Raw genomic sequence first — 18,466 nt, 5'->3', positions numbered from 1 at the left:
AATATCAGTATGGATACTGGATGCCAGAAATTGCACAAAAACCTGACTCAACTTAACTTGAAAAACAAAACAATAAAATGGTAATAAACCAAACAAATAAAATGAAAAAAATGATCTAATCTGTAATTTAATCTTTTAATTCAAACAACAAATACAAGATTCTAATGCTTTTTCTTACTGCTCATAACTTAATATAAATCGTTGATCATATTCATCTTTGTGAATTTATCCACTACATTCCCGTGAATATCCAGTGATATTCAGTGACTGGTTTAAATTTAGAACAATCTTTCTTATATCCAGCAATTAACAGATGTCCAATATTGTGTATTAATGTTTTGCTTGCATTATTTTTTTAAATCGTTTTGACAATATTAAATAGTTTGGAGACACCTCATTTTGTCATCTGGCAACAATTTCCTTACATATTACAAAGAATATTTCAAAGATTTAATAAATTCCCTGAAAATTGCTTTGGGAGTGTTGAAGTAAATAATTTCAGCCACTAGATGACAGTGCAGTAACATCCCTATGAGGATCGAATGAAACATGCCTAATACCAAAGCACCGCTCAGTGGCAGAAAATGTGTACGGCATAACTATAATAATTACTACAATATTGCTGAAGGGGTTATATTGATCATGTGCAGGAGAGGCAGAATACAACAAATGCTGTATGTTAAATATAGAGAGCATTTGGGATGCAGTATTATTCCAATTTATACCTTAGTAGAATGATTATTTATGAGTTTCGGTAAAAACTTAAGTGTCAGCACAATATGATATAGAAACATACACACAGGAACAGGCCATTTGGCCCATGATGTCTGTGCTGACTATGATGCCAATTTGAACTAATCCCATCTGTCTCACATGGTTCATATCACCACCTCCCCGGCAGTGTGTTCCAGGCACCTACCACACTCTGTGGGGAAAAAAAATACTTGCCTCGCAAATCTCCTTTAAACTTTCCCCCTCTCACCTTAAACCTATGCCCTCCAATATTTTGCATTTCCACCCCGGGAAAGACTGTGATTATCTACCCCATCTATGCCTTTCATCATTTTATATACATCTATCAGGTCTCCCCTTAGCCTCCGATGCTCCATAGATTGTCCAACCTCCCCTCGTAGCTTATACACTCCAATCCAGGCAACATCTTGGTGAACCTCTTCTGCACCCTCTCCAAAGCCTCCACATCCTTCCTGTAATGCAGAAACCAGAACTGCACACAATACACCAAATGTAGCTTGCCAAAGTTTTATACAGCTGAACATGACTTGCCAACTTTTATCAGCAATGCCCCACCCAATAAAGGCATGTATGCTGTACGCCTCCTTTACCTCCCTATCTACTTGGGTTACCACTTTCATAATATGGATGTAGGTGCTAAAGATCATCTCAGTCATAGACAAATATTTACGATGGACGATAAGTTCCACCATTGTGACTATTTTCTATTGCTTCACATCAGTTAGTAGTTGTTAGTAATGATGTTTTTAAAATCTGCCAATAAAGTACCTCACTATTGTAAATTCATCTGAGCTCCTATTTCAAATCCAAGTGCTGAAGCTTTGTAGTGTTTCACTTTGTAATTCTAGTGTTTGTACTGGATTCTTAAATTTGCTGATGGTAGATGCTGTTTATAAAATGCTATTTCCTAAGACGATGGTTGCTTTACGTAATCTTTTAACATTAAACAAAGTGGCAGGCTTACTAGCTAGAGCAAAAAAACTGCAGATGCTGGAAATGCAAAACAACAGCAGAAAATGCTGAAAGCATTCAGTAGGTCGGGGAAAGAACCAAGGGCAATGATTCAGGTGAAGACATTTCACCAAATCTGGAGAGGCGAGAAAAAAAAACATTTTTAAGTTGTAGGGTTGGAAAGGTAGAGAGAACAGAAGGAATATTAGTGATCAGAATAAGATGTCAAGGCAACAATTGCTTTAAAATCTAGCAAATGGTTAAAATGATAAAAATGTAAACATAATACATTGAATCAAGGGTACAGCCACATCTATGAAAAAAGGGACTTATCTGAACTTCTTCAACTTAATGTTAAGATCTGAGGGTTGTATTGTATGTAATTGGGAGATAAGGTGTTCCTTAAGCCTTCACTGGAGAAATGTGGGGAAACCAAAAACAGTAAGGTTAGAGTGGAAATGGGATAGAGAATTAATATTACAGGCAACTGGAAGATCAGGGTAACCCTTGCTGACTGAATAGAAGTGTTCTCAAAAGCAGTCACCCAATCTGCATTTGTTTCTCCAATGTAGAGGACACCACATGGGGAGCACTGAACACAGTACACTGGAGAGGAAGAAGTGTAAGTGAACTGGAAGAATTATTTGGATTCCTGGATGATGGGAAGGGATAAGGTAGAAGGCCAGGTGTTGCATCTCCTGAAGTTGCATGGGAAGGTACCCTGAGAAGGGAGTGGACCAGGGAATCTTGGGAACAATCCCTTCAGAAGGGGAAGGGAAGATGTGCCTGGTGGTGGAATCCTATTGCAGCTGGCAGAATTTATGGAGGACGATCCGTTAATTGTGGAGGCTGGCGAGATGGTTGGTGAAGAGAAGAGGAATCCTTGTTCTGCCTGGGAGGAGAGAGGGTGAGCGCAATAGTCTGTGAATTAGGGCTCAACCATGTCTCCTCTGTCAACTAACTTACTGACTGCTTCCAGCATTCTGTTTTTGTTTGGTGGGCTTTGTAATTTTGCATCTCAATTTCTGATTTCTGCATATTTCTCTAGTTTTAAGGCAATGAACCAAAGAGGTAGTTTATTTCCTGGTGTGACTAAATGCTTCAACTTTAATTTACACAAGATCACAAGACAAGGGAGCAGAAGCAGGCCATTCGGCCCATCGAGTCTGCTCCAAGGAAAAGGGAAAAAGAAATGGGGTGGGAAAAAAAAACTATTCTAATCCCATTTTCCAGCCTTATCCCCATATCCCTTGATACCCTGACTATTTAGATATCTGTCTATCTCCTCCTTGAACACCCCCACTGATCTGGCCTCCACTGCTGTGCGTGGCAAGGAGTTCCACAATTTCACCACCCTCTGGGTAAAGAAATTTCTCCTCATCTCTGTCTTGAAACTGTACCCTCTAATTCTAAGATTGTGCCCTCTGGTCCTGGACTCGCCCACCAAGGGAAACAGCCCAGCCACATCTAAACTATCCTTTCCTGTCAACATTTTAAATGTCGCTACGAGGTCCCCTCTCATCCTTCTGTACTCCAGTGAGTACAGTCCAAGAGCAGACAAACGCTCATCATACGTAAGCCCTTTCATTCCCGGAATCATTCTCGTAAATCTCCTCTGAACCCTCTCCAACGTCAGCACATCCTTCCTAAGATGTGGGGCCCAAAACTGCGCACAGTATTCCAAATGAGGCCTCACTAGTGCCCCGTAGAGCCTCATCAACACTTCCTTACTTTTATACACTATACCTCTCGAGATGAATGCCAACATAGCATTCGCTTTCTTAACCACCAATCCAACCTGGTGGTTAACTTTTAAGGTATCTTGTACGAGTACCCCAAAGTCCCTTTGTACTACCATACTTTCAATCTTCTCTCCTTCTAGATAATAATCTACCCGCTTATTTCTGCTTCCAAAGTGTACAACTGCACATTTCTCAACATTGAATCTCATCTGCCATTTCCTTGCCCATTCTCCTAAACTGTCTAGGTCCCTCTGCATCCTTTCTATTTCCCCTATGCTCCCTACTCCTCCACTTATCTTGGTGTCATCCGCAAACTTAGCCACACAACCATTTATTCCATCATCCAAATCATTGATGTACAAGGTAAAAAGGAGCGGCCCCAACACCAACCCCTGCGGCACACCACTAGTAACCGGTAACCAACCAGAACGAGATCCTTTTATTTCCACCCTTTGCTTCCTGCCAACCAGCCACTGCTCCACCCATTCTGCTATCCTACCCATCATTGTTTTTAAAGAGTAAAATTAATTGTTTAATTCACAAACATCCAAACTCTTAACAGTTTTAAGTGTTCTTCAGAGTAAGTGAATGTCTTAAACAGCTGTCAAAGCATTTCAGTGGCTTGTGCTTGTTCATTCCAGACCACTTAATGCCAGAAACATCAGAAATGGTGACACAGTGCCTCCCTGACCAGGTTGAAATTGACTTTATGGAGGAGTGTTGACCTAGCAAGTAGGCGAACAGTGAATGTGGGCAGGATATTCCAAGCCATTGTCTATAAGGGTGGACCTAATTTGGAGTATTCAGAGATTGATAGCTGGTCAAGTCAACCCCCAAGGACACTATACAAGAAAACGTTCTGCCTTTTAATTAATTTTACAAGAAGTGGAATCACTGTCAAGGCCAGCATCACTTCGGTCAGCCACCATTTTCATTTGCCAGAGTCCTGTGTGATGAAGGTACACCCACAGTAAGGTGTGTAATATGTGCCAGTCTCTAGACCCAGTGAAATAAGGGTGATTCATTTCCAAGTCAGGGCAGTATGTGACTTGGAAGGAGAACTTGGTATTGGAATTGATTTATTATTGTCACTTGCACCGAGGTACAGTGAAAAACTTGTCTTGCATACCGTTCATACAGATCAATTCATTACACAGTGCATTGAGGTAGTACAAGGTAACACAATACAGAATGCAGAATAAAGTGTCACAGACACAGAGAAAGTGCAGTGTAGGTGGATAATAAGGTGCAAGGTCATAATTGTGAGGTCAAGAGTTCATCTTATCATACTAGTGAACCGTTGAATAATCTTATAACAGTGGAGCAGAAGCTGTCCTTGAGCCTGGTGGTATGTGCTTTGAGGCTTTTGTATTTTCTGCCCGATGGGAGAGGGGAGAAGAGAGATTGTCCAGGGTGGGTGGGGTCTTTGATTATGCTGGCTGCTTTACCGAGGCAGCAAGAAATAGAGTCCATGCAGTGGAGGCTAGTTTCTGTGTCGTGCTGAGCTGTGTCCACAACTCTCTGTAGTTTCTTGCGATCCTGGGCAGAGCAGTTGTCACACCAAGCCATGATGCATCCAGATAGGATGTTTTCTATGGTGCATCGATAAAAATTGGTAAGTGTCAAAGGGGACGTGCTAATTTTAGCCTCCTGCGGAAGTAGAGGAGCTGGTGAGCTTTCTTGGCCATGACATCTAGACCAGGACAGGCTATTGGCGGTGTTCGCTCCTAGGAACTTGAAGCTCTCAACCCTCTCAGCCTCATTGGTGGCATTACCTTTAGGTTGTTATTCTTAACCTTCTAGGTAGAGGAGTTTGAAATCTGAAGCTTCAGAATGGCTGGGTGAATCCGAGCAACCTAATTCAAAGTATAGGAGTGGTTTGTTTTTAAAGGGAATTACACTAAGGAGATTGTTTGCATGCAAATTATTCCTTTTTCATTAAAAACTACTGTGTAATGATATCACAAATGAAAACATAATTCTGTAATTAGTCCTTTGAGCCCACTGGGTAACACAAGCATAGATCCTTTGCAGCAAGTGCAGGTGTGAATGTCCAGAAATTATTTCAGCTTATGTCGATGAACCATATTTCATCAGTGATAAAATCCAGAAATTGAAGTCTTCGAAGAATAGTTGATGACACCAAATGCCACCAAAAGTGGCCCATCCACAATAGTCAGCAGTGCTATCAAACATTAATAATGACTATTTTAAAGACACATATCCCAACCCTTTGAATTTACATGCATTTTATCTTCTAGAATAATATTCCAATTGGAAAATGGATCCATTTGTGTACAATCCCTCAACAGCTGTGATGCTGGCCTGTCTTATCCACTGTGCCATGAAAGAAATCAGTCTTTATTACAGCAGAGAATGGTTAGCCTTTAATAGGCAATTGGCAGCCAACTAACATCAAATCAGGTGCAGTGTCTTGTAGCACCTATGATGGAAATTATGTGGAAACGGGTGTTGTGATTTTTTGTATATAAATTATGATTCTGATTAATGTTAATTTTCTGATTGTTTAATTAGTTGATTGAAAAACACGCCGGCCACCTGGTTCTATTCAGGTCCTGTGGTTTAATTTTAAAATTACATATCCTATGTCCTCACTGGTCCTTGAACTCCTGATGTGGAGCAGAGCCATGCTAAATATTGGGACTGAACACCAGAGAATGCATGAAAGACCAGAATCAGACAATATGCTTTCGCAGCAGTTTGGTATGGTGTGGGGGCTTTAAGGAAATGAAAATAAGCTTGAAAATTGAAGGGATAAGAATTGAAAGGTCACTTCAGGATCAAAAGGATGCAGAGTTTGTAAACAGTTTAGTTCAATCCGAGGGAAGAAGTAGGATAAGATGAAGTGAAGTGTTAGTTCCAGAATTTGGTCCAAAGGTTTGAAACTGGCAGTAAGAGAATGGAGACTGTTTCAGCCTGGGAGGGGATAAGCCCTATCTTCTTTCTTTCTTTCTCTCCTCCTCTCCTTCTGCAGCCCTTTGTTGCCTCCACCTATCGCCTTTCAAGCTCTGTGCTATTTCCTCTCTTCCCTCTTCTATCTGCCTATCACCCTTTCCTCACTTGGATCCACCTATCACTTGCCAGCTTTGAGTCACTGTAATGCAGCATGGAAACAGGCCCTTCAGCCCAACTCATCCATGCTGACCATGACCGTAACTAAGCAGTCCCGTTTGCCTGTATTAGGCCTATATCCCTCTAAACCCCTCCTATCCATGTACTTATCCAAATGTCTTTTGAATATTGTCAGTGTACCTGCCTCAACCACTTTCTCTGGGAGCTCATTCCGTATATACACTACCCTGTATGTTAAGAAGTTGCCCCTTGGGTTCCTTTTAAATCTTTCACGTCCCTCCTTAAACCTATGCCCCCTAGTTTTTAGTTCCCCTTCCCTGGGAAAAAGACGATGTGTGTTCACCCTACCTATGCCCCTCTTGCTCCACCCCTTGCTCTCACCTTTTTTATTACTGGCTTTGCCCCCTCTATCTTTCAGTTTAGTTCTCCCCTCTATCTTTGGCCTCAACCCAAAACATCAACTGTCCATTTCTCTCACAGATGCTGCCTGACCCATTGAATTCCTCCAGCATTTTGTTTGTTGCTAGAAAATGCTAGCAGTCCTGACTGAACCTGCTCCCACACTGTGTCCTGACATCAATCCCAAATCTGTGACAGAAATTGCACTTCATGACCTGTTTGTTCTACAGTTCTGAGAAACGTGCCACACTTTGCAACAGCTAAAACACGTCCTTCCAGGACAATCCTTTATTCCAGACCCTTGCTTCCAACTATGTCTGAAATATGTGGGACGGTTGGATCCTGCCATGGTTTCTGCCTGGCTTGCTGAGTGACTCTTAATGGCAGCTACATTGACTGCAGTATTTTAATATTACACCATGTCCCATTCACCCAATACCCATGGTCATGGACCTTCATTATCTCTTGGTTTGGCAATGCATTAGTTTCAATTTTCCCATCATCATTCTAAATCGTTCAATCTCCCTCTTCCACCCCACTGTAATTTTCTACTGCCCTGCAATCACCTTGAACTCCTTAAATGCCTTTCATTCTGACCCCTTGTCTATCTTTAATTTTCTGCACTCATTGCCATCAACTGCTTCAGCTCTGAGCTCCCGACTTTCCTCACCAAACCTCCTGACCTTTCTCCTCCTTTAGGATGTTCATTTACACCAAGCTGTCTAACCAAGAATTATATAGTTTAATGCACTTGAATAAATCAATTAATCCTCAAATACGATAGCAAACTTTAAAATGTGGCTGAGAGATAATTGTCAGGAGAGTAAAATTAAATCCATTTGTACGTCGCCTCTGGAAGTCTCTAGGCGCTGCACAATAATGAATTACTTATGCAGAGATGGCTTTCAGGTGTTAGTCAAAAGCCAGCTGTGGTTGGATTTGGCCATTTGCTCCACTTAATCGTGTCTCGCTTCTGTGCCTGTTCTAAGTTGTCGCCTGAACCATTTTTTTTGTTTCCAACCCTAACCTGCATCTGGCGGCGAGGCCAGGAGCGGCGGCAGCCTTGCAGTGGCCCTGTTTGGCAGGTTGGAGGCGGAGCGTCCCCTCCCTGCCCCGGGCTGGGCTCACCTGTGCGGGGCGAGGACAGGTGAGCCGAGCTGCAGTGCGCCTGTGCGCACATGCGACCAGGAAGTGCTGAAACCTTCAGTGTTGAGCTGCTCGCTGGCCGCCAGCACAATGGGTGGCGTTAAACCGTGGCTGCTCGCCGCTGTTTTTGGCCTAACCCTCGACAGTTTGGTCGGGGCAGGTAGGGGGGGTTGCCTTCTTCTTCTTCTTCTTCTGCTGGAGCGTGTTCGATTGGGAGCCCGAGGGATTTTGTAGGAAATAGCGTGTGGCTCGGATCCTACTCCGAGACAAGTTTGGGCTCGGCGTGTTTATATAGGTTATTTTCAAAATTGTCTCTCCCCCAACTCCAAGTTAGGATTTCCACGTCTTTCACTTGTTTACGCTTTAATTTGCAGCAGGCACCATCTATAACGAATATTTTTTGATGGGAGTATAATTGTATTTGTTATTTTCTAGTTCTGCGCCTTTTATTCTAGATATTTTGTGTCGTGGGGTTTAACTTGATTTCTTCCAACTCGAACTGGTGAATATATCTGATCATAATCCCAATGTTTCTTTTCAATTGGATTTAGAGAGAAACATTTTGATTGAAGATTCAACGGTGTATGTTGCTGTGACAGCCATTCTAACGTTAATTAATACCTGTATTGCGCCTCTGGCTCTCTACACTCTTGGGAGTATACTACAGATGGAATACATTCACCAGGTTTTTTTTATGTAATTGGTTCATTAATTTAAAATTAGACACGTACCTGCTCTGTCAGAAGACAGTTGGAAATGCTCAGGCAGAGAGAAAGAGTTAACTTTTCACTTCGATGACATTTCATCAGAATCATGATCCGATGAAAGGTCGCCTCGCTGAAGCCTCATCGATGGTTTCTCTCCACACTGCTGCTTGATCACTTGAGAAATTATAATACTTTCTGTTTTTATCTTGGGTTTCCAGCATCTGGCGTTGTTTTGTTTTTGCTTTCAATGATCAGGAGATAGATTCATCAATTTGGGAAGATCCTTAATTAGCCTCAGTGTAGTATCCAAACTTTACAAGGTTTAATTTGCCTCCATTATTTGCACTAAAGGCTTATTGCTCACTTGAAAGTAGGAATAACTTGCTGGCATCTATTCCAAAAAATAACATTGTTATTGCTAAACACCTGATCTTAGTTTGTTTCTACAATTTAATTTAAAACAATGTTCTAGATTATTTTAATGCTGTGATATGTTGGATATTATGGAATCATTTCTTTTCTAAACTGATTAGTCTAAACTCAATTCAGATATCTTGCACTGGTGGTTGTCCTCGGGACCTTCTGTGTTCTACTTCTAAGCTTTGTCTTCTTTTTAATCTGCATAACGTCTGTGGAGCAAGAAACAGTTAACATTTTAGGTCAATAGGCTCACCAGAACTCAGTTATGTTCTACTGGTTGGTTGTGAACAACATAGCCTTTTGATGATTTCTGTACTGCAGTAGTTGGCTATGTTTAGTACAGAGTCTATTGAGACTTTTCCTGGGTGTCTATCAACGTCATCTGATAAATTGGCTGTGGATCTGTTGCTATCTAAGAGGGTGGGGAATAGGTTTGTATTTTTACCAGACTTTCTATAAAGTGGATGTGGGTATGGATCTGAAATCTCAGTATTGGCCTATATATGTAAAATTGAGAGACATTTACATTGTCAATAATTTCGGTTTTAATTTTAAATCTGACTAAAGCACAAAGTCTATCACCCTTCTCACTTTTCATCCTTTTTCCTTCAGTGGGACTTCACTACTTATAGTTATTCAGGTTTTTATTTAATTGTCCTTTACACTTTGTTGCACAACTGAGATGGTGAAATTATCCAAAGGATATTTTCCATTTTTTTTCGAGTCTGTTAGCACATGTTTGTCTTGCAGTTCTGAAGAGACTGAAGTGTTGAATGATCTCACTTCCATTTGATATCCAACATTTGTACCATGTCTTTTTTAATAAGCATATGGTAGGGAGGGGTAATATTGAGGATTCTTTTAATCATGTACATAAGTTGTACATAAGTTATGCATAAGATGAAGTTTGTCAGTGATTTTCAATAGAATTTTTTTTATTAGAAAATGTTTTGGTATATTGAAAATAGGAATGAGAGAAGGCAGTAATGTTGATAGCAGCAAATGTAAAGAGACATTTAAAATATGGGAGATCAAATACAATCCCATTTAAGCATGTAAAATTATTCATGAACTAAAATGAGGAAGACATTGGAGGTCTGATGTTTGTTTTTGTTCCCATCTGACTATTCTTTATAATGGACCATATGTGGCATGCAGTGTCCATGGATTGTTTCCAAATCTCAGTGTCTTCGGAGTGCAAATGTACAAGCATAAGCATAGAATTGCAATTTTGTACTCGGTTGTAGTGGAAATCAAGTGAAGATTCCTAACTTTAATTTAAATAATGCATTCTGCATTACCAGCCCTGACTAGTATTATCAAGAAAATGATGACCCTTTGTCACATCTCAGCAGGATGTGGTAAAGACCAATAAGGTATTGCGATGATTTGTAATCTTGGGAGGAAAATCCTCATTTAAAGGGAAATGTAAAGAAAAATAGACATTTGTAGGTGAATTTGGAAATGTTTTAACAAATTGAATTTTGAATCCTGGAAAGAAGTGGCCATTGTAAAATGACCATTAGTTGTCAAAAGGTTTCTAACAAACTGTTGATCACTGGACCCTAATTCTACTGCCATGGAGAATGTTATGTTCGCAGCAGAAATCTCTTTAATTTTTTTTAAATTTAACTATTTTTCTTTATCATCCAAATTACACATAATAAAACTTAAACATTAAAATGTAAATTCTACTTGTAGTGTTTGAAATCAAAGCAATTCATTTCTCCTCCTCTATTACTCTTGGGGGTAACAGACATCGTTGTTTAGAACTTCAGCGAGCATACTTGCACGATAGAATCAATGGCAGTATGGAGAGGTGTGAGTTGGGGGTTACGCAGGATAAGATACTACTTATTAAAGAAATAAAATGCATATCAACCTGTATTCTCAGTTCACTGTGGAATACTATTGAATGCTGTGTTTCTATTGACTAAAAGGCATTTTTTTGCTTTTTCAGACAATGCTGAGGAATTTACCATTACAGTCACACCTGGAGAAAAGTTGCCAAATGGGACAATCTATGTAATCAAACATACTAATGTTTCATTCAACTGCTCAAGCAGATCACAACAAAAATCCAATATATCTTGGTCCTTTAGTCGGGATTCAAAGCAAAAAACTTTTGCAAATGTTGAGGGGCCCTACTCAGAATTTACACTTCTCAATGTGAGTAGTGAAAGCCAGGGGAACTATACTTGCTCAACAAATGAGAGTGTTACCAAGGAAGTTCTTGTCTACCGTAAGTTTATCTCTGCTAAATTAACTTTATCACTGTTATAAGGGTTTCTTTTCCCAAAGGATATTGTAAATTACAAGTTAAGCAAGTTAAAATGTAAATACATGTGTTTATGCCCTATTGGCCCCATTTTATTCTCCACTGCATTGGTGAGAGTGTGTTCATTTATCAGAGCTGCCATCTTTCCTATGAGACGTTAAACCTAAGACAGGGTCTACTTTCTTGAATGGACACAAAAAGAAATATAGCATCATTTTGAAGAACAGAGAAATTATCTCTCATGTCCTAGCCAATATCTATTCTTAAAACAAAATCAGAAAAGTAAATTTATCTTAAAGCACACAGTTTTTGTGGGAGTTTTCTATGAATAAATTGGACCCTGCTTTTCCTACATTCCAAGTCAAAAATAGATTTGGCTATAACACTTTGGATCAACCTGAAATTAATAAAGAATGGCATGTGAATATTTACTGTTTTTATTAACTGCATTGTTTTTCTTTTTTTTTGATGGTTTAATTTTTGGAATTTGTCTATCACTGTGAACTTTGTTAATATATAAAAAAATACAATAAGGAGAAAAAAGTATGAAAGTTTGACCTTGGTTAGAATTTAGTTTCCACATTGATAGTAATGTATCTCTGATATATTGTGGTTTGGATCAGGATCGCAGCAATTGGTGGAATCAGACTGAGAGCAACAGTTATTCTCAACAAAAACGTGTGCAGGTGGACCAAGTCATTGAATAGTTATATCTGCAAGTTCCCCAAGCTGTTCAACTGCAGAGATGACTGTCAAGTGGATCAAACCTTTTTTTTAATAAAAAAAAAGGGGCAGGGGAGAGACCTAGCTCAAATGTAACATGGACTGTGGGTTTCACAGGCCTGACATTTGAAGTGTCTATTAAAAATAATACCAGGGTTAATTTATGATATGCTTGCATAAACTTGGTTGTATTCCCTTGAATTTAGTAGATTGATGTAATTAAGGTGTTTAAAATGATTAGAAGACTTCCAGAGGATCAATATAATAAACCGTTTCCTCTTGAATGGGGAAATCCAAAATAAAATAATAATCCTAAAATGAGTCCTTGATCACTTAGGAGTAAAACCTGGAAGCACTTATTCAAACAAAATTGCTTTAAATTACATTAGTTGAAATTTTCAGCACTGCTATTTATAGATTTTTGGTGAGTAACACTTTTTTTGATTCTGATCACTAGAAAATTTTCCTCCCTTGTACGTGGAATGCTTGCCTTCATCAGTTGGAGTTTTAAAGTTGGGAAGTCATGTTGCAGCTGTATAAAACTTTGGTTAGGCCACATTTGGAGTATTGTCCATAGTTCTGGTTGCCACATTGTAAGAAGGATCTAGAGGCATTGGAGAGGAGGTAAAAAGGTTCATTTGGATGTTATCTGGATTGAAGTGTGAGAAAAGTTTAGGAAAACTTGGATTGTTTCCTCTGGAGTGTCGGAGGCCAAGGGGCAAACTGATAGAACTATATAAAATTATGATGCACAGATAGAGTAATGGTCAGTCATTTTCCCAGGATGGAAATGTCAGATGGAAATGTCAAATACTAAAAGGCATAGGTTTAAGGTTACTGGGGGAAAATTCAACGTAGATTTGTGAGGCATACAGGGTGGTAAGTGGCTGGAACATGCTGCTCGGGGAGGTGATAAAAGCAGATACAATAGTAATACTTAAGAGGCATTTCGATTGGCACTTGAACGGGCAGGTAATAGAGGAATATGGACCATGTGCAGGCAGATGAGATTAGTTTAGATCAGTATTGTGGTCGGTGCAGACACTGACCCCAGGAACAGGCCCTTTGAGTGGGCCAAAGGGTCTGTCCCTGTGCTGTACTGTTCTAAACCTCTTTTCATGTTTTTTTTTTCTTTTATGATATTTAGAGGTCATGTCTTTTAGAGGTTTAGGTCATCTGCCCTAATAAATCTTTAAGTGACTTAGTAACTTTCTCTATTTGGGAAAGCTCCAATAAAGCACAGTGGGAAGTTTATCAAGTTAATGATGCTGCTTCAATGCAAGTTACTGTTGGGCTTGTGACAGGTTGAGAACTAATTTTTCTTTGTTGTTCAGAAACCAGAAGGAAAAGAGAGAGTTTTCTGTTCATGAAAGCTTAAAATATCCACCGTAGCATGATTTTAGCATATTGACATATTGAGCACTGATGTATCCTCATACAATTTTAAGTTCCAGCAATAGGACAGAGCAATAAAAACATTACTAAATTTGGTCTTTTTTTAATATTGTAAGGGTCAAGAAAACAAGAATGAACGGCAAATGGAATGCAATCATTTTCATAGCAAGCAAAGTAATGCATTTATCAGCCCAAATTTGTTTTTTTTTAGTTCTACATGTTGTGCAATATTTGTAGGAACAACAAAGTTATGGTTCCAGAATGTGAGCAAATGCAACAGGGTTTAATACTCAGCTATTATTTTAAAAAAAAAATCCAGTAGAAAAATTAGGAGGCAGCTAATACCTAAAGCTTTTGAGGTTATTTGTTCAGAATAGAGGGCTGAAGAGTTCTTGGGGAAAATGTGATACTTGCTGTATACCTAAGAATCTAGTTCTTGGAAACATAAGTCCGTGTTCCATTCAGAAGCTACAACACCATAGTGAATTGATAATAGGCTTTTAACATTTTAATTTTTCAGATCCACCAGAGGGACCTCCCTTGTGTCATGCAGAATCTTCTGGTAATAACGTGCATCTGTATTGTTCTTGGACTGACGGATATCCCCATCCAACATTTGTTTGGTCAAATGAGACGTGGAAATTTGAATCCAGTGATCAAACACATGGTCAGCCAGGATTAAATGATTCTCTGGTACTACAAGTTAAAGGGTCGGAAATACATGATGGGCAAATATTTAAATGTGTGGGTTATCATATCGCATATGAACAAAGGATGGAAGCATCATGCTCATTGATATTGAGTAAGTAAGATATTTGACTATTCCATAAGAAACTGAAAAATGCAACAAGATGCTAATAGTGTGGTGCTTTCATTTTTTTTCTCCATAAGTTCACTTATTTTGTAACAGTTCAAAGTTATAATAAATTTTAAGTTCTCGAGTAAGGCTCAAAATATTACGAGGCTGATATCATGACTACGTCCCATGAAACAGGAGAGACGAAGTAGGGAACAAAGGACTTTGGGGATTAACTCTTCTGCCTTTTGCTTTGGCAATGAAATGTGCTTTCTTTGAAGAATGAATAGATTCTTTTCAATGAGCATATGAAGCTCCTTATTGTTTTACCACTTATTTTCTTGCTCTTTTAAGTCATATTGAGCCTAAACATCTGACATCAATGGGATTTTAAAATTCCCTTATTATTAAGGATAATAAAAATGCCTGATCTGTACATTAAGCTATCTGCTTGTTTTTAAGCATTTTAATAGAAATTGACTATTATTTGAAGTATGTGCTCAGGAGCACCTGCAAAAGAACTCCTATAAATGCAAATTGTATTCTTAAAATTCATTCTCTGTTTAGCTGAGGTCCTTATATCTGAAAGTTGAAATTTCTTTTATGGTGTATTTTGATACTCTGCTTTCACCATGGTAGTTTTTTTTTTAAAAGAAAAGTAGTTTCAAAACCCTCTTATATTTAGCCCTGTATGATATTGATTGTAGTTGGAGTAGATGTTGTACCATTAATTCTTGCAGTGTAATTTTATACTAAGATTAAATCCTTTTAATTAGTCATTTTACCAGGTGCAGTATCTGCACTTTTTTTTAATGTGGTCGACTCTTTACGCCATATCCTACCCTATATCTCTCTGTACAAATCTCAGATAACTGTGTGTATTGAGCAAGCGTGTTGACCATGTCTTGTGTCTATCAAGGACCTGCTCAAAATAATGACTATCTGAGGCATTTTAAACACCTCTTTTAGTGTGATTAGCTCCTTTAAGACAGCTCCAAATGTCTCAGCTTACTTTTATGGTACCTCCCGAGAAAGGTTTGTGTTTTGCACAGCTTGTCTTTACAAAGGGGTACTTTCAACAAATAAGGAATTTTAACAGATTGGAAGCATTGAATAGTTCAAACTTTTACTTAAAATTGATCTCTCCCAATATACCAGTGACTGTGTATTGCACTTAGAACAGACTTACAAAAATATATCTGCTGTAAATGGTGATCTGGACAGATAAATGACTTGTAAATTAAATATTTTTTTAGAAAAAACAATATTCAACTCTTTCAAAGTTATTATTTAATTTTTTATGCAACTGTAAATCCAAAAAAGAACCCAAAATTTAACATCGATGTGATTCACTGGATGTTACATCAATGGTTTGTGCTGCTTCGTTCATGGCTTTGCTTCAGTCAAATTGCTGCAACTGATCTTCACAATCGAAATTGGGTCCGCGATACTATGTAATTTTTCTCCCTTCCCCTCACCCCCTCATTCTCCTCTCACAATAACATTAAAACGATCTTGGCCTTTTACTATTTTAGTGTGAAAAAGATTACCATTGAGTATTGAATGATATTGTATGGAACATAGATTTTGTTTCATTTCAGAGGCTCCACTTCCTGAGTCAGAACCTCTTGTAACTGGATTTGAGGGAAAGAATACAACGCTGACCTGTCACTCTAAGGAAGGAAATCCACCTCCCAAATTATCCTGGCTACGAAAAAATGACACTGAAATTTTCCCTAACAGTAAATATATAGTCTTACAAGAGGGTGTTACTTCATTCGTAACAATACGGCAGTCCTCTAAAGCAATGGATGAAGGGAGATATGTTTGCAAGAGTGAGAATCCTCTGGGGATTAAAGAAGTGGAAATATGGGTCTCATTTAACAGTGAGTTGAAAGTTTTTTTAAAAAGCATTGTAAATCTTTTTTGTAAACATGGCTATCTTTCATTTGACAACTTACATGCGTTCTTTCTCTGTACAAACAGCTAAAAACATTTCTGGATTGGTTGGAGGAATTGCTATCCTTGTACTTCTAATTATTGCAGCAGTTTGTGGATTTTTCCTCTATCGGAACAGGAACCTGTTTATCACAAGTAAGTACTGAATGATGCTTTTAAATTCAGTAACAGTTCTTGAGCATTGTGCATGAACAAATATTCAAATGTTGGCACTGAAATTTAAATATCTGTAATGCTTGATGACATTTTTATTGAAAGACCAACTGAACTGTAGTATCCATGATAATTTATGTGGGTGATCCTTCTCTGGTTATTTTCACAGACATTTTTCAAAGGTATTTTAAGCTTTAAAGATGCTTTTCCATTATATATTTAAGTATTACACTTATCCTACCTTTGCAATAATGTGTTTATCTTTTGTGTTCTACTGTCCAATAGACAGCCAGTTAATTAATAATATACTTTTCAGAACATTAATTTGTCTTTCTGGTTTCTAATTTACAGTATTTACATTTCATATGCATTAAGCCTTTAAATTTACCATGCAATAGGTCTTTAAATACATTGTATTTTGTCACAGGTAAACTCCATTATCATGTGGTTGCTAGAGTTAATGTCAAGCTGGAAGCTTGTTTCTGTATTTTATTTAATACAATATCTCTCTATCCATACATTTGAGGAGCAGAAGTAAAAATAATATAATGCTCTACTGATGCTGTTTGGTAGCATAGCTTCTCAGTTACCACTTTCCTGATAGTAAGTTTGTACTTGTGTTTTATGAGTTCACTGATGTCATTGTGCCCAACAGTATGAAGTGAAATACTTGTGTCAGCAATTTAAGGCTGTAAAATCTTTAAAATATCATGCAGTAATATTCAATACAAATACAAAATGCTTCAATGAAGACGTTCTTTTGTTAAACATGTGGTTATCAATATGTTAAATAAGTTCAGTGAAAATATTACATTAACTTAAATCATTAGTATTTGTGAATAAAAGAAAATAAACTGTCACAGTAGCAAGAATTCCTTTCCAGTTTGACAATGATGTTTTTGCAGTCCTGGTAATCTACTGTAAGAATTGCCTTCACTGTTGGAATTTGATTGCAATGTTTGTCATGTTCTGTTTTGCAACTGCTATTAATGTTTCATCAGTCAAAAGGTCTGGCAGAATAGATCATTTTAAATCTCCTCTCCCTTTTTTTTTTGGCAAAATCATGTCCAGTTGAACCAGTGAAGAAAGATAAAACCTTAACAGTGTTCCACAACTTTATTCAGTACTTATAAACAATCAAAGTTTCAAGAACAATTACCATCCGAGCATCTGTTGAAAGTATTACGTTTGGCTTGATGATCTACTCTAGTATTCTATCAAAATGGTCAATTTTATTTGGTAGCCTTCAGTTTTTAAGTTAGCAGTCAATACAACATTGCTGGGACTTGTCCCAAGTGCGTAGAAAGTAGTTCCTATTGTTTTTACTCAAAACAAATTTTGGCATTTGGGTCACAAGAATGGGCATTTCACCAGGTTATTAAATTACTTCATGTTGATTTATGAGATGTGATCTTTGCAAGTTACTTAAGCTATTGTTGCTTCTACCTGGACAGTGTTTATATGTAAGAAAATTAAAAGCAAGTTGGTATTTTTAATTACTCTTTTAAGATTGCTGCACTATGCATGGAATCTTTTGTGGATTATTGATATGATAACGAACGTCATCACTACTAAACTTACCAGTTCACTTTTTTTTCTTCCAGGAAGACATTTTTGGTAAGTTAAAATATTTTTAAATCTATATAAATAACATTGTAACCTGACCATTAAATCATTACAGTGGGCTGAAGACACTTTTAGAACCCTGAACAAAATCGCTCTGTTATTAGATCTACATTTCAATTGGCTACTGCAGTCATTTCAATATGATATCTAAGTCCATTATGGTTCAAAATGGAGAGGATTATTTAGAGATGAGAAATCAAATGAAAGTAGAAATACATCATTAAGAAGTCTATTCCAGCTCCTCCATGTGAACATATAAATAGAATTGAATGGGGTTGAATACCTGGTCTCATAGAAAGCCCTCCAGAATGAAAGCATAAATTCA

The 18,466-nt window shown here is 38.0% G+C and overlaps 1 protein-coding gene across 1 annotated transcript; it reads left to right on the top strand.

Annotated features, from left to right (window-relative positions):
- The first annotated feature begins 8,117 nt into the window (after positions 1 to 8,117).
- On the top strand, positions 8,118 to 18,136 carry vsig10 (V-set and immunoglobulin domain containing 10). The gene is made up of 6 exons (XM_052032505.1): positions 8,118 to 8,244; positions 11,172 to 11,453; positions 14,128 to 14,409; positions 16,005 to 16,289; positions 16,390 to 16,497; positions 18,120 to 18,136. The coding sequence occupies exons 1-6, from the start codon at positions 8,175 to 8,177 to the stop codon at positions 18,134 to 18,136; spliced, it is 1,044 nt and encodes a 347-aa protein (XP_051888465.1). The 5' UTR covers positions 8,118 to 8,174.
- Positions 18,137 to 18,466: the final 330 nt, after the last annotated feature.

The sequence above is a fragment of the Pristis pectinata genome, chromosome 17, assembly GCF_009764475.1.
Source record: "Pristis pectinata isolate sPriPec2 chromosome 17, sPriPec2.1.pri, whole genome shotgun sequence".
NCBI lineage: Eukaryota > Metazoa > Chordata > Chondrichthyes > Rhinopristiformes > Pristidae > Pristis > Pristis pectinata.
The sequence above is the reverse complement of the archived record's forward strand: the minus strand, read 5'-3'. Positions and strand labels throughout refer to the sequence as shown.